The 15,447-nt window shown below is 33.2% G+C and overlaps 2 protein-coding genes across 2 annotated transcripts; one reads left to right on the top strand and one right to left on the bottom strand.

Annotated features, from left to right (window-relative positions):
- The first annotated feature begins 21 nt into the window (after nt 1-21).
- LOC132555706 (transmembrane protein 134-like) lies at nt 22-7,880 on the top strand. Its single transcript, XM_060220069.1, has 7 exons — nt 22-144; nt 1,473-1,537; nt 3,017-3,115; nt 5,806-5,882; nt 6,318-6,362; nt 6,772-6,825; nt 7,173-7,880. The coding sequence occupies exons 1-7, from the start codon at nt 22-24 to the stop codon at nt 7,250-7,252; spliced, it is 543 nt and encodes a 180-aa protein (XP_060076052.1). The 3' UTR covers nt 7,253-7,880.
- Nucleotides 7,881-12,198: 4,318 nt separating this feature from the next.
- LOC132555682 (uncharacterized) lies at nt 12,199-14,716 on the bottom strand. The gene is made up of 2 exons (XM_060220037.1): nt 14,645-14,716; nt 12,199-12,852 (listed from the first exon to the last, which is right to left on the bottom strand). Exons 1-2 carry the CDS (start codon nt 14,714-14,716, stop codon nt 12,199-12,201), a joined length of 726 nt encoding a protein of 241 aa, XP_060076020.1.
- Between the last annotated feature and the right edge of the window lie 731 nt (nt 14,717-15,447).

Here is a 15,447-nt window from a genome sequence, read left to right as displayed (position 1 = left end):
AATGACAACTGTATGTTGACAATGTCTACTGGAGCATTTTCAATAGATGACGCGTTTGATTCGGAAGATGATGACAAGATACGCCTCTACGGGTCCACCAAAGAGACAGCTCCACTGAGGACAGGACCGAAGATCCGCCCTCCAGTCAGTAAACTGTATACAGTTGTGTATTGCGGAGAATTATCGAAACCCTGTTTTTACAAATGATGACATTTTGCCGGAAACATTTCATGGTCATATCACAAAGATACTATTTTTGCATTCCTGTCGTGATTGCAGACACACAATTTCTGATAGAATTTGACATTTAGACATATTTTATAGTAAATTATTGCCATTGTAGTCATTACAACAATACAGTGTCCTTGTCATTAATCAATAGGTCACATACGGATATACGTACATGTACCTTCGTAAGGTGTAACTGTAGGTGTATGGTTAGTATAGGCGATTGATAGTTATATAATATGGTTAACGTACTTCTGTAATTTTGTATATGAAAACCAATTGTTAGTTATGTGAAACCTTTTTAAACTCGTCCTTGTTTACAGATAATAATGTCACTGTCTTTTTCTTGCATTTAGATATATAAATGTATAGTTAAAAATCACCATCACATACACACAGATATAACAATAGGGTACAAGATGTTTTCTGTTGTGTCCTGTGCTGCAAAGTCATTACACATAAGCTCTGTAGAGCTATTACAATCACAATGTAGTAATAATGAAACTGGACTATAACTATTCAGTAGATGTATTGCATATTGATGTACGTATACATGTCCATATGTTTAAAAGATCAAGTTTAGGCAATAACCCTTTCATAATTGACATTTATTTACCTTAATCATGTTAAAATGCTGTTGGATAATATCAGTCATTTTCAAATTCATGCAATGATATTAATGATTGAAGTGAAGTCATACAGTATATAGAACACTGATATTTCTATAAACAACACATGTGTAAACTAAGAGATCATTAATTGATTTTCTTGATCTTCAAATTCAATCAATTTAACAGAAGAAGAAATGGAATACTATATAGTACCAAATTTATCAAACAATAAACCCATATCTGATGCCTTGGCCTTGTTTATCGGAAGACAAATATCTCAATAGAATGTGAACAGATTTTCATTTATCACAAATACAACCATTTAGAATATTATGTATGCAGGCAAATTGAAGACTACGTTTTCACCTTCATCAGACAAATGATCAGTGAAACGTAAATGTGCAGCTTGTTCAATTTACTTTCTCATTGTTATATAAGTCTATGAACCTTGTTTCTTGACTCCAGACTGATATAAAAAGTGAACAGAACATAGAAAAGTATTGATAAGCTTGAAGGTATACTGTATACAAGTTGCTGATAAAATCAGTTATTTCCAATCTATCAGTGATGTAATTGGCTATACATATTCATATATATATATATATATATATATACATTTTTTTTTTGCTACAGGATGATGAAGATGAACACTCTAAAAAATCAACACACTCAAAAGAATCAAGATCAAAAGATGCTGGGTATGTACACCTGTTTTCATCTACAACTGTAGTACTTTATGTAAATGTACTTCTATAGAGTATAAGAGTACATAAAAATAGTTGATATTTTTAAACCTTTGAATGAGCACACACAATAATATATGATACATTGAGTTTATAATAGGATATCAAACATATGAAGGGAGACACTCTGTACATCTCAATGTGATGAACTTATGATCTTGCATGATCTATCGCATCAAATTGTGGTTCAGAAATATGTACAGGTACTTGACCACTATGTCGTGCTGATATATCTGAAAGAGGATATTTCAGTTTAGGTAATGATAAAGAGACTGAAAAGGTAATGATAAAGAGCACTGAAAAGGTAATGATAAAGAGCACTGAAAAGGTAATGATAAAGAGTACTGAAAATATAATGATAAAGAGTAGTGAAAAGTTAATGATAAAGAGTACTGAAAAGGTAATGATAAAGAGTACTGAAAAGGTAATGATAAAGAGTAGTGAAAAGGTAACGATAAAGAGTACTGAAAAGGTTATTAGAAAGAGACTGAAAAGTAAATGATAAAGAGCACTGAAAAGGTAATGATAAAGAGACTGAAAAGTTAATGATAAAGAGTAGTGAAAAGGTAAGATAAAGAGTACTGAAAAGTAAATGATAAAGAGTAGTGAAAAGTTAATGATAAAGAGTACTGAAAAGGTAATGATAAAGAGTAGTGAAAAGGTAATGATACAGAGTACTGAAAAGTAAATGATAAAGAGTAGTGAAAAGTTAATGATAAAGAGTACTGAAAAGGTAATGATAAAGAGTAGTGAAAAGGTAATGATAAAGAGTAGTGAAAAGTTAATGATAAAGAGTAGTGAAAAGGTAATGATAAAGAGCACTGAAAAGGTAATGATAAAGAGTACTGAAAAGTTAATGATAAAGAGTACTGAAAAGTAAAAAAGGTAATGATAAAGAGTACTGAAAAGGTAATGATAAAGAGACTGCAAAGGTAATGATAAAGAGTACTGAAAAGGTAATGATAAAGAGTACTGAAAAAGTAATGATAAAGAGACTGCAAAGTTAATGATAAAGAGTAATGAAAAGGTAATTATAAAGAGTACTATCCTCTCCACATAGTGATAAAACGTCTTTTGTTTATTAGAGTTCAAATTATCATCCTTTATCCTCTGATTTGTATTTCTACATAGCATATTTGTACATGAACAGAGTTGTATATGAAATGATAGATATTTCTTAAGTGTGATTAAAAAAAAATGATAAAAGATCCGGCATTGTTATTTATATAGAAATGTGTGAACTACAGATTACACTGACATAAGTCTCCTAAGCCTTTTTTCCACATCTTAGTTTTGCATAAGCCTTAACAATACCACCAGATATCAACATTTAAGATATCATTGGTCTGAAGAATGGTTTGTATGTTGTCTTTATTCATGTTTGTTAAATACTGTAAGTCTCGAGAATTGACATAAAATTTCCTTGTGTTACAGGAATTCTAAGCTGGCTACCACCCGTTCAACACATTCCCTCTCCAGTACTTGGTCAGATGATACACGTGTGTCAACAAGATCATTCTCTGATGGCAGCAGGTAAATTTTTACTGTTATTATCCCATAACTACATCTGTAAGGGAGGTCGTTTGGCGCAGTGGTAAGGTACTCGCCTTTCATCTAGCCGACTGGGGTTTGATTCCCGGAACAGACATGAAAACGTAAGGGGTCACCTGCCCAACCACATGGGTTTTCCCTAGGTATTTTGGTTTCCTCCCATAATAAGGGCCAATGTGCGCTTACATCCGGGCTAACAAGAGTGATAAGTATAAGTTGAAATAACTTGTTTTGCAATTGTTGTAATATAGATAAATTTTCTATTTTAATACATCTGTTTCACAGCCAATATGCCACATGATAAAATTTGCAGCAATGCATTATTGATTTTTTTTTTTTACACACTACAGTGTGTAACACTTTCAAAGCCTCTGATTGGTTAACCTCTGAACTTTGAAATCTGACTACTTAACAAGCACTTTATTTTTGTTGTTGTCTGTCAATGAAGAAACATCAATATGATAACAATCATCGGCTTGTATAGAGACCCAGTAAACCCATACTTCATTGACACAAACACAAACACCAAAATTCTGACAAAACTGGTATTCATGCATTCAATGGCAGATAAATCAGATTAATGTACAGTAGTGTTACCATATACAAAGATTTTGTCTGCTTTTGTTCATGTCCTGATCTGTATGAAGTCTACAATTCCCTGTGATGATTCAGATTCTGTTTTAACGTGGAATTAAAAGACAAAGAAGCTGGAAATCCTTTGACTAATCATTTAGTGAGGAAATATCATACTTTGTGGAGAGGTTGCTGGCATGGCTAGGCCCAGTAATTAGCTAGTATATTGTCTCCAACAGAACGTAGAAATAAACCCTATCCAAAACACAAAACTATGAAATTTCATTTTGGACCACTTGTCTTTTATCAGTAACTGATAAAATGATCTGTAAACAACACACTGCATTACATCTGGGATGTACACATACTGATTGCAAATTAATGATTTGTTTTAAACAGTAGATTTCCAGACAAAAAATAAGTATATTATAATGCATTTTGACGCTTAACTCCCATCAACCACATAACAGTTCTCACATGTTGTCCTCCAGCCATGCCATCATCACATGTGTCAACAGTACAGTGTCATGACAGTGATGTTTACTCATCACTCCAGCTTCGTTTCCTGAAAATCTTTTTAAATATGTCTGCCTTGTGGTGTCTTGAATGAAAAAAATCTGCAAGGGAACTTTTGGTATCACCATCAACAATAATTGCACACTTACTATGTCCAGGAAACATCCGATAACTAAATATGGCAGGGATTAGTTAAGTATTTAGCTGTCCAAGCTTTGTCATTTGACTTCACTGTGTCATTTTCATTTGTAGAGTGATTAAACAAGTATTCTATTAAGAAAACCTGCAAACACTATGCTTTTCATACTATTGCATCATTTTAAAAGTTATTTTATGCACAAATATACCGTATATACTCACCTATAAGCCAGATTTTCTGGAGTAAATTTACGACCTCCGAGGAGGGGTCCGGCTTATAGGCGAGTCATTGACCATGAGCAAAAAATCACACCATAATTTTCCAAAGGTAAGTCATGCTTTAGGGTCGAGAATCGTGTAAAATCATGTATATAGAAAATATGCTAGTACAGTAAAGCTATTGACGTCTATAGCCTTAAGAGCTCAGGTACAGTATGAGTACTATCAGTTACGTTGTCCGTGTTCCCGACCTCCGTAAGAAGGTAGCGGACAAAATGACGAATTCCTCCAGTATTGATTCTATGCATACATAGGCCTAAACACTTTCTAATAATTCAAGAAAGTAAACAAACAAAATAGTATTTAATTGTAATTTTATTTTGAAGCATTTAATAATGATATAACAACAGAATACATAACAACCAAAGCACTGGAAATAGTTTGTAACAACTCTATGCATATTAAAGATCGTCCTTAGGAATTCACGAAAGTCAAGCTAATAAAACACAGTGCATTCAGTTGTCAGTCACAAGCTAGCAGTAAAGTTCATTTATTCCCGGATATCGGATGGCAGAAAGCCACTGAATTCCTCGTCGGAGTCATCAGAATCGAGGAGAAGACGCCACTGCATATTATTGGTATTAGAATAAACTTTAATCAGTCATCTAAGATGTGATATGGCTGTTCCTTCATTACAAAATTTAATTTATCCTGCAGTAATGTGGTTCACAGTATTTAGTTGCAGCGTTGGGAAAATTTGAACTTGTTACATTGTTGGTATTTAAAAGTTATAGAAAAAACAAGTTCCCAAACACGGGTCAGTTGTTCATTATGTTTATCTGACTCTGGTTAGGTAATTTTCAAATTAACCAAATTGAATTTGATAAATATGATAAACAATGGATATCGTTTGGGAACTTCTTTATATCCCTGGTATCCTACAACAAGTGAAATTGAAGTACCAGTACATGTATTGGGATCAAATTTTAAGCAGTATTTTTAAACACTCGTAGATGATTCTTTTATCAGAACAAAGGTGAAAAAGTTCTAAGTTTTGAGGGATAGGTTATGCATGCTTGTGTTGTTGGAGATAGTATTGTTATAAATATACCTCAGGGATATTGATTGTAACATGATTTGGTTATCTAACTTTCTTGTAACAATTTTACATGAATGATCTGTTGCTTTGTTACCCTGTGTAAGGTGATGATGATTTTATTTTTCAGATGGTGGCGACATCCTAAGATCAGAGATAATTATAAGGTAGTGGCTGGCTCATTTGCTCTCACTGTGATTGGACTTGGTAAGTAGGATCACAAGGACAGATACTCAAGAATTAACACACATTGAACACATTTGGAAAAACAGATCACATATGTATCATGTAGAGGTTGTCATGCCTCATTTACAGTCTTATAGGGGTCATCTTGTCACATGTGTAGATCACATATTAAGTAGAGGTCATATAGAGGTCACTGTTGTTGTCATGCAACACTAAGAAAATAACCATCAATTACAATTTAGACCTTGTTGTGTATACTTCATAAACTTTATTACATGATTCATGGACTAGGTGTGTGATTTTAGTAAAGAATACACATCGTCAGATTTTAGGGATGTCACAATCAATATATGAAGATGTTTGATAATAACTCAGTGCATTCAATTTTTGTGACATTGTGAAAGTTACTTACATTGGCAACAGGCAGATAGTAATGTTATGCTAATGTCTTTTCAGCACTGGTTGTTACAGGCATTGCAATAACCATATCTGAGCAGCGAGGTAAGACAAGGGAGACTACTCTGCTCATCTTAACTTACTTTGAATTTGTAATACATGTAGTGAGAGATTTCAGTTATCCATGGTTTTGAAAAAGATCGCATTATATAGTATTGACAAATGTGTTAATTATTCACATGTATTTAAAATAATTCTATTGTTATGATTAATTATATACATATCTATATTATTTCAGTATTTGTTTTAATCTTCACTTTTCACAAAATCTTCAGATATGAAGAGCTTGTTAGTAAAAATTATGTTTTGTTTCATATTGTTACAGTTGATATAAAGTACATTGAATATATGCATTGAAAAAGGATAGAAGTGTTTCCTTTAAGTACTCATAAGGCAATTGCATGATTAACAAGAATTTAATATTTTTGACTGTTCTCGTGTTGAATTCCCACAGGGTGGCATAGTCTAGTTTTCTTCATTGGTGGGTTCCTGTGTTTGATACCAGGAGGTAGGTCTATTGTTACACACACTTAATTGATAGAAAAAATCATTGTCATAGCTTTGTTTTGTCGTTTTCAGTTTTGACCTCAATCTCTTCACTGAATGATAAATTTTCCTAGTCGTACATTTATACTTGTGATCTACTCATTTCACTTCATCTTTCAGTAATTATGTGTATGTATTGGTGAGGTCGATATTTAAGATTCAACTTTCTATTAAGTTCAAATTTTGATGAGATGACAAATGAATATTTGATGGCTCTCTAAAGTTTGTGTGACACTATTTTTCAAATGTTATTAGAATATTCTATATTTAGGTAATTTAAATTTGTATTCTCGTGTGTGAATATTTCAGTGTACCATGTGGTATATATCTACCTTGCTGTAACACAGAGGGCTGGCTACAACCTATACAACTTACCAGTGTTTAAATGACCCTGTGTCAAACCGTCACACCAAAGGAGTCCCAATGTGTTCAACACACTTACAAATTGGGGAACAATCAAACCCACACTGATGTTGCCTTGCACAAGTTCCTCTACTGAACATGTTCTCACCTTGACAGAATTACACTGCCTGATTTTATGGAAATAGTGAAACACACTGACTCTTTGAGGCTGACTATCCACAGCCAATCTTCATATGTTGTTTAGAGAAATTTTATCATCAAGATTCAACAGATTCCGGTAAAAAAGCTTTCTGTTTGAGATGATTTTTCTGTAAAATTTCAGCTTTGTAAATATATTGGAAAAAGTGGTTGGTTCAAATGTTTTTGCAGATATTTAAGTAAACATATTTGCAATCAAAGTGAAACATAACTGTACATTAGGTATTTTTGGTGACTCTTTCATATTTGCTGTATTCCCAACTGGATAAAATAACAAAAATCAGTTGCATATAGTTCATTACTTACTGAAAAATGCGGCTTATTGATGTCTTATTGATAACATTGAGATATAGATATAAAAAAATGGTGCTGATATTTAAATTCAAACTAAAAGTTTCATTAGGGAAAATCCAAAAGGAAATGGACAGAACATTGACATTTTTCAATGAGACAGCACTGGGGGATTGGATGAAGCATGGAGACAGAAAATCTGTAACAAACCACCCAAAGGACAGTTAAATGTCTTGAAAGCTGGTAAAAATGAACTGTATACCATTGTTTAATTATGTCTCCTTGGTAATTTGTATAGAAAATTAGAAAAAAAATAGGTTATCAAATGTCAAAATACTCATTGTTTTTATTTATGGTTTGTAGATGTGTGATACTAATGTATGTTGTACGCCCTGTGATAATTCTACAATATTGTGTATTTTAGTATGAAAATATATGGATGTGTCATGATAGTGTGTTTGAAGGTTAGTGTGATAATTTTACTTTTTATTTTATTTATTACCACTATCTGAGTGAGTGAATTTAAACGAGATAAATGATAGTGCTATAACAGTTAATGCGCAACCAAATTATTTACAATATAGAATTAGTTACTGCTATGCAACATTATATGGATAAGATCAACTTTACTGCAGTCATGGGCTATTTTTTACCAAGTCCATGACCTTACCACCCAAGTATTGTCTCCTTGTATAGTAGGGGCTATTTTGTGGAAATATGGAGCTATGTATGCTATAAGATGTTGTATAGCCTACATGCCTGTATGTTATAAGATAGTATTAAACCTAACCACTTGTAAGCTTAGGAATGATATCTAGTCTACATACTGTTTACCTGTATGCTATGAGATGGTTTTACCTTAGGGATGGTATTTAACCTACATACCTGTAATCTTAGGGATGGTATCTAACCTACATACCTGTAATCTTAGGGATGGTTTTTAACCTACATACCTGTAATCTTAGGGATGGTTTTTAACCTACATACCTGTAATCTTAGGGATGGTATTTAACCTACATACCTGTAATCTTAGCGATGGTTTTTAACCTACATACCTGTAATCTTAGGGATGGTATTTAACCTACATACCTGTAATCTTAGGGATGGTTTTTAACCTACATACCTGTAATCTTAGGGATGGTTTTTAACCTACATACCTGTAATCTTAGGGATGGTATTTAACCTACATACCTGTAACCTTAGTGATGGTTTTTAACCTACATACCTGTAAGCATAGGGATGGTATTAAACATACATACCTGTAAGTGTAGGGATGGTTTTTAACCTACATACCTGTAATCTTAGCGATGGTATTTAAACTACATACCTGTAACCTTAGGGATGGTTTTTAACCTACATACCTGTAAGCATAGGGATGGTATTAAACATACATACCTGTAATCTTAGTGATGGTATTTAACCCACATACCTGTAAGCGTACCGATGGTATTTAACCTACGTACCTGTAATCTTAGCGATGGTATTTAAACTACATATCTGTAATCTTAGGGATGATATTTAAACTACATACCTGTAATCTTAGGGATGGTATTTAGCCTACATACCTGTATGCGTATTTGCTTTGACATGGAGGATAGCCTTATGTCTTTCTGCTGTATAAATATAAATAAGCCTGGTGACTTTTGATCTTCTGAATGTTATTAAATCAACATATATTTGTATGTTCTTTGAATAAAGTGGGTATGGATTGAGATTGGTGAAAAGGTCAAGCAATATATCTGTACATTTTATTTGAAGCAAAAATATCTGCAATATGACAATGATGTTTCTGTAATTCTATAACATTTGTGTTAGTTTTTGAAACCATACAAGGGGTAATATTTTTGTCCCAGTTTTAAAATGTATCTTATTTTTCATAAAATGACTGACTAGAAGGAAATGTTATGTATGTACTGACAAGAGTGTTTGTCACTAGGGGCAACACCACTAGTGAATTATTGGATTTGTTGTTGGTTTGTTTATAATATATATATATATATATATATATATATTGGTTAACATTATGTTGATACAGGAACATGTTTAGAATTGTTTTAGTTGTGTAAATATATTTGGTAATGAAGATGATAATGTTTTAAATGTACACACTGTAGCACTTTTCACGCTGAAAGTATTGTGCTAATTTGTGATTGCACCAAATTAAGTATGTTTACAGTGTGTTTGTTGTAATGTAAATTTTTCCACGATTTCAGAATACCCTGATACCCAGATAGCCTGAAGATAGATAGGTGAGAAAATAGAAGTTGGAATCATATAAATATGATCAATAAAGTGATAATGACAGTATGGACAAGTGAATTGTCAAACATTTGAGCCCGTCTGCCCCTTTATCAAGATACAAATATTACCTTAACTACATCACATACATAGAACACAAAATAGACCCAGTGGTGTAAATTAAGGTGTCTTAATAATCCGTTTGGCCGATGGATGCCGAATGACTTAATAAGGTACATAAGAACCACCTTAAGTTTTGGTATGAAAGATGGTGATTCAAATATCAAAAGTGTTTTATATAAATCTCGGTACCTTGTGCACTGTAGCAACTGAGCGTTTATGTGATCGCCAGGAAATCTTTTTTTTTTTCATGTCACACTCCAAGGAAAGGAGTTGACCAGTACATCTCGGCCCTACTCTAAAAAAAGGAATTGCTTGATTAAAAATAAGAAATGTTCTTGTAAAAATATAAGCAACAACATCAGATGGTTTTTTGTCCTTGATAAAGGCACCTGCAGCGTCCATCTGCCGAAGGAATTATCGAGACACCTAAATTTACACTACCGTTCTCAGTTTTAGTTTGTATCTGTTTTATGTTTTCTGTATGTGAATTTATTTATGTAATAATATTTGTGTCCAGATAAAGGGACAGATTGCCTCAAAAATTTGACAATTTGCTTGTCCGCACTGTCGCTATTACTTCATTGATCACATATCTATTCTATTAATTCGCATCCAACGAACATTTGTTTGTTAGGATCCAGTCCCAATATTGGACCATACTGTCAATATTACTTACTAGATTATGTAAATTGTGGTGAATTCTCTGTGCCCAGCAAATATAGAAAAAAGTTAAAAAGACTGGAAAATATGACAAGTTTTACAAGACTGGAAAGCACAACAAGTCAAGTTTTCCATTCATTTAATTTTTTTCTTCTATACATAGACTTAAAATGATATTGGAAAATGGTCGTCCTTGCTTGTTAATCTTTACTTTAAAACACCCAATGACATATTTTGCATGAAATCAATATTTAGAAGTCATAAATATATTATGTTTTCATCAATTAAAAGGTACAACAATTACATCTGAAACTTTATCAACAAGTCTTTGAATAATGAAAAAAAATCCATGAATGAAATTCTAGGTACCTCTCTTCCTTTCAGCCATTTCAAATATTTTTATAAACAAATAGAAAATTGATGTAGATATTGTATCAGCTTAGAATGTTATTGAAAAATTCACAATAGTGTCTTATATAAGATTTTTTTTATTTTAAGTTTTATGCTCTGCTATGATATGGCCTGGACATAGTGTTGCCCCTTGCAGACCATTTCTTAATAATTTGGTTTTCACTTATATACTACTTGTCAGATGAAGATAATGAAATAAAATTTGGTTTGTAGCTATTTAACAAGTGGATTCAGGTCAGGTTTTCAACATTTGTTTTCAGAGTTGTTGCCCTTGAACATAGAAAATTGCTGTATTCTCTCATTCTTCTAGACCTTGATGAGGATGTTAAATTAAAATTGAGGATGTAATTTTGCACCAAGTGAGATATGGTTGGCAGTCTTGACATATAACAAGTCTTCATTACATTTCCTAAAAAGCCAAGAGCACAAAAATTATTTACAATATATTATTCATTTGTTACTGGTGCAGGTATTCAGATTGCAATGACAAATACATTGTTTTTTTATTTTTTCAACTGGCAAATCATTCAGATCATGGTGACAATGCAGAGGTAATGACATTAGATTGATGAAGATCTGAACATTAAGTACTAGTTATTTTTTTGGTGCATACTATGCTTGATTCAGTGTTCTTTACACCAGACAAAAAACTTATGAATGGTGGAGTTCATTTTTCGTTATTTACAGCAGACTAGAAGCTGTTCAATACTAGAAGTTCACTTCATTCTGTACAGTGGACAAAAAATGGTAAATTGTGCTGGTTCACTTTGTGTTTAGAACAGCGGTCTAGAGGCTATTGAATAGTAGGAATACACTTTGTGTTCTGTAGGCCTGACCAGAGGCTTATGAATGGTAGGTTTCACTTTGTGTTCTGTAGGCCTGACCAGAGGCTTATGAATGGTAGGTTTCACTTTGTGTTCTGTAGAGCTGACTTGAGGCTTATAAATGGTAGGGTTCACTTTGTGTTCTGTTGAGCTGACTTGAGGCTTATGAATTGTAGGGTTCACTTTGTGTTCTGTAGAGCTGACAAGAGGCTTTTGAATGGTAGGGTTCACTTTGGCTCTGTAGAGCTGTCTAGAGGCTTATGAATGGTAGGTTTCACTTTGTGTTGTGTAGAGCTGACTTGAGGCTTATGAATGGTTGGGTTCACTTTGTGTTCTGTAGAGCTGACTAGAGGCTTATGAATGGTAGGTTTCACTTTGTGTTCTGTAGAGCTGACTAGAGGCTTATGAATGGTTGGGTTCACTTTGTGTTGTTTAGAGCTGACTAGAGGCTTATGAATGGTAGGTTTCACTTTGTGTTGTGTAGAGCTGACTAGAGGCTTATGAATGGTTGGGTTCACTTTGTGTTGTGTAGAGCTGACTAGAGGCTTATGAATGGTAGGTTTCACTTTGTGTTCTGTAGAGCTGACTAGAGGCTTATGAATGGTTGGGTTCACTTTGTGTTGTGTAGAGCTGACTAGAGGCTTATGAATGGTTGGGTTCACTTTGTGTTGTGTAGAGCTGACTAGAGGCTTATGAATGGTAGGTTTCACTTTGTGTTCTGTAGAGCTGACTAGAGGCTTATGAATGGTTGGGTTCACTTTGTGTTGTGTAGAGCTAACTAGAGGCTTATGAATGGTAGGTTTCACTTTGTGTTCTGTAGAGCTGACTAGAGGCTTATGAATGGTAGGGTTCACTTTGTGTTGTGTAGAGTTGACTGGAGGCTGTTGAATAGTATACCTTCACCTGTTTACCTAGTTCTGTGCAGTGGACAAAAAGCTGGTAAATGGGATTAATTCACTTTGTGATCTGAAAGATAATTGCTTTGTTTTTAATTTCCTTTGTGTGCAATGTTTCTTGTTGAAGTCAGTTGAGATGGTATTGTGTTAAATTTGTAACAGTTTGCTGTTAGAAAAGTTTAACTGGTTATATCACAATCAGTTTTTTTAATGTTTACCTTGTTGATTGTATTTTTAAAGGAGATTCTTTTCTGAATATTTGTCTTAAAGTTAACCAGATGTTTTGTGTAACATTCCTTTGTCCTTTAAACGGATCTGACAGCCAAGACTAACATAACACAATATTGTCCATTGTTTAGGTCATCAAACCTAGTGCCACAAATGATTGAGTTTTTTTCTTTAATTTTATTATTTATAATTACAAATTGAAAGTAAAAAAGGAAATCATAAAGAATGGCGTGATATTGTTAGAGGCCTGGGCCAATCACGCAGAATAATGCTATATAATTTCTCTTCATCTACTTATAATATTGTGATACATGTTCCTGTGTGTATGTGTGTGTGTGTATGGTTTTTTTGTTCTTTTTTGTTTGTTTGTTTTTTTTTAAATATATCTATATATTTATTTTCGTTTTACCCCACCAAAATATATGACATTCCTTCATGCACAACTAATACAATTTGTCAACATCTGTTTTTTTTTTTTTTTTTTTTTCTAGAATATGCAAATGAATATCTCTATATTTTGTTATTTGAATAGAATTGTACTTGGTCGTGTGATGCAATTTTTTGCATTGTTTCCAAACACCCAAAAAAATATTCACTTGATTTTAATTTTATTTGATGCATCAAAACTAAGCCCTAGTACTAGTGGAAGTATCACTAGAAACGGGATGAGCTGACAAGATATCAACTTGGTCAGTAACACGTATTAGAGGTAGGAAATCTGGATCTCCTTAATGTTTTAATAATTATTCAGCCTTGATGTATAACAGAGTTGTGTTCTAATATACGATAGGTTGTAACCTACTAACTGGGTCTAATCCTTGCTTTTGTTTTGATATAATGTCATGTAGCTTATCCACTCTCAACAATGTACTATGCGGGTATATTCTTCAATAATTTCTTTTGTAAATTCTTCATTCAGAATTGTATGAATGATCTGTTACATTGTTGATTTTTTAGATTATTTTTATGTTTGTTGTATCTTCTATTTCTGTGTTACTTGTTGACCTGTTTTCTCCTATTATTCATATTATTTATTTTTAGATCTGTTAATTGTCATAGTTTTAACATTTTAAATCCGTGTTATTATAAACTAACAATACTGTATTACATCAATAAATTCACATGTAGACAATGACAGAATCTTTGTGATTTCTACTGTTGTTAGAATGTCCGGTGGTTTCAATTGTTGGAACATGATTATCATTTCAGGAACATGGAATTATTTACTTGAAATGACCAACATTTAAAAATCAGTTGTCTTGAATGAAGTAGAAGGCGCTTACTCTTCTGGAACACCTGGGTTTATTCTCCTTCTTCACATTTTGCCCCAGTTATATTCAATTTTGAGTTTGAATTAAGATGTAGTTGCTATATTGATATTTTCTTGTTTTAGTTGCTACAGAATTACTCTATTATTTAAAAAGTTACTAATGATAAATAATTCTGGCAGAATTTTACACTATTATTCAGTAACAAACCTGTGTTTTCACAGACGTCCTTCATTTACAACAGTGTGTATCTGTGGTTCCACAGACATATTCCCTTTTACTGCAGTATGTATCTGTAGTTCCGTAGACATATTCCCTTTTACAACAGTAGGTATCTGTAGTTCAGCAGACATATTCCCTTTTACAGCAGTTTGTATCTGTGGTTCCGTAGATATATTCGCTTTTACAGCAGTATGTATTTGTGGTTCCGTAGACATATTCCCTTTTACAGCAGTATGTATCTTTGAGTCCGTAGATATATTCCCTTTTACAGCAGTATGTAGCTGTGGTTCCGTAGACATAGTCCCTTTTACAGCATTATGTTTCTGTGGTTCCGTAGATATATTCCCTTTTACAGCAGTTTGTATCTGTGGTTCCGTAGATATATTCCCTTTTACAGCAGTATGTATTTGTGGTTCCGTAGACATATTCCCTTTTACAGCAGTATGTATCTGTGGTTCGGTAGATATATTCCCTTTTACAGCATTATGTTTCTGTGGTTCCGTAGATATATTCCCTTTTACAGCAGTTTGTATCTGTGGTTCCGTAGATATATTCCCTTTTACAGCAGTATGTAGCTGTGGTTCCGTAGACATATTCCCTTTTACAGCAGTATGTATCTGTGGTTCGGTAGATATATTCCCTTTTACAGCAGTATGTTTCTGTGGTTCCGTAGATATATTCCCTTTTACAGCACAGCAATATGTTTCTGTGGTTCCGTAGATATATTCCCTTTTACAGCAGTTTGTATCTGTGGTTCCGTAGATATATTCCCTTTTACAGCAGTATGTATTTGTGGTTCCGTAGATATATTCCCTTTTACAGCAGTATTCCCTTTTACAGCAGTATGTAGCTGTGGTTCCGT

The sequence above is a fragment of the Ylistrum balloti genome, unplaced genomic scaffold (assembly GCF_031769215.1).
Source record: "Ylistrum balloti isolate Yb309-2 unplaced genomic scaffold, AGI_CSIRO_Ybal_v1 Utg370510, whole genome shotgun sequence".
Lineage (NCBI taxonomy): Eukaryota > Metazoa > Mollusca > Bivalvia > Pectinida > Pectinidae > Ylistrum > Ylistrum balloti.
This window is presented reverse-complemented; position numbering and strand designations above follow the sequence as displayed.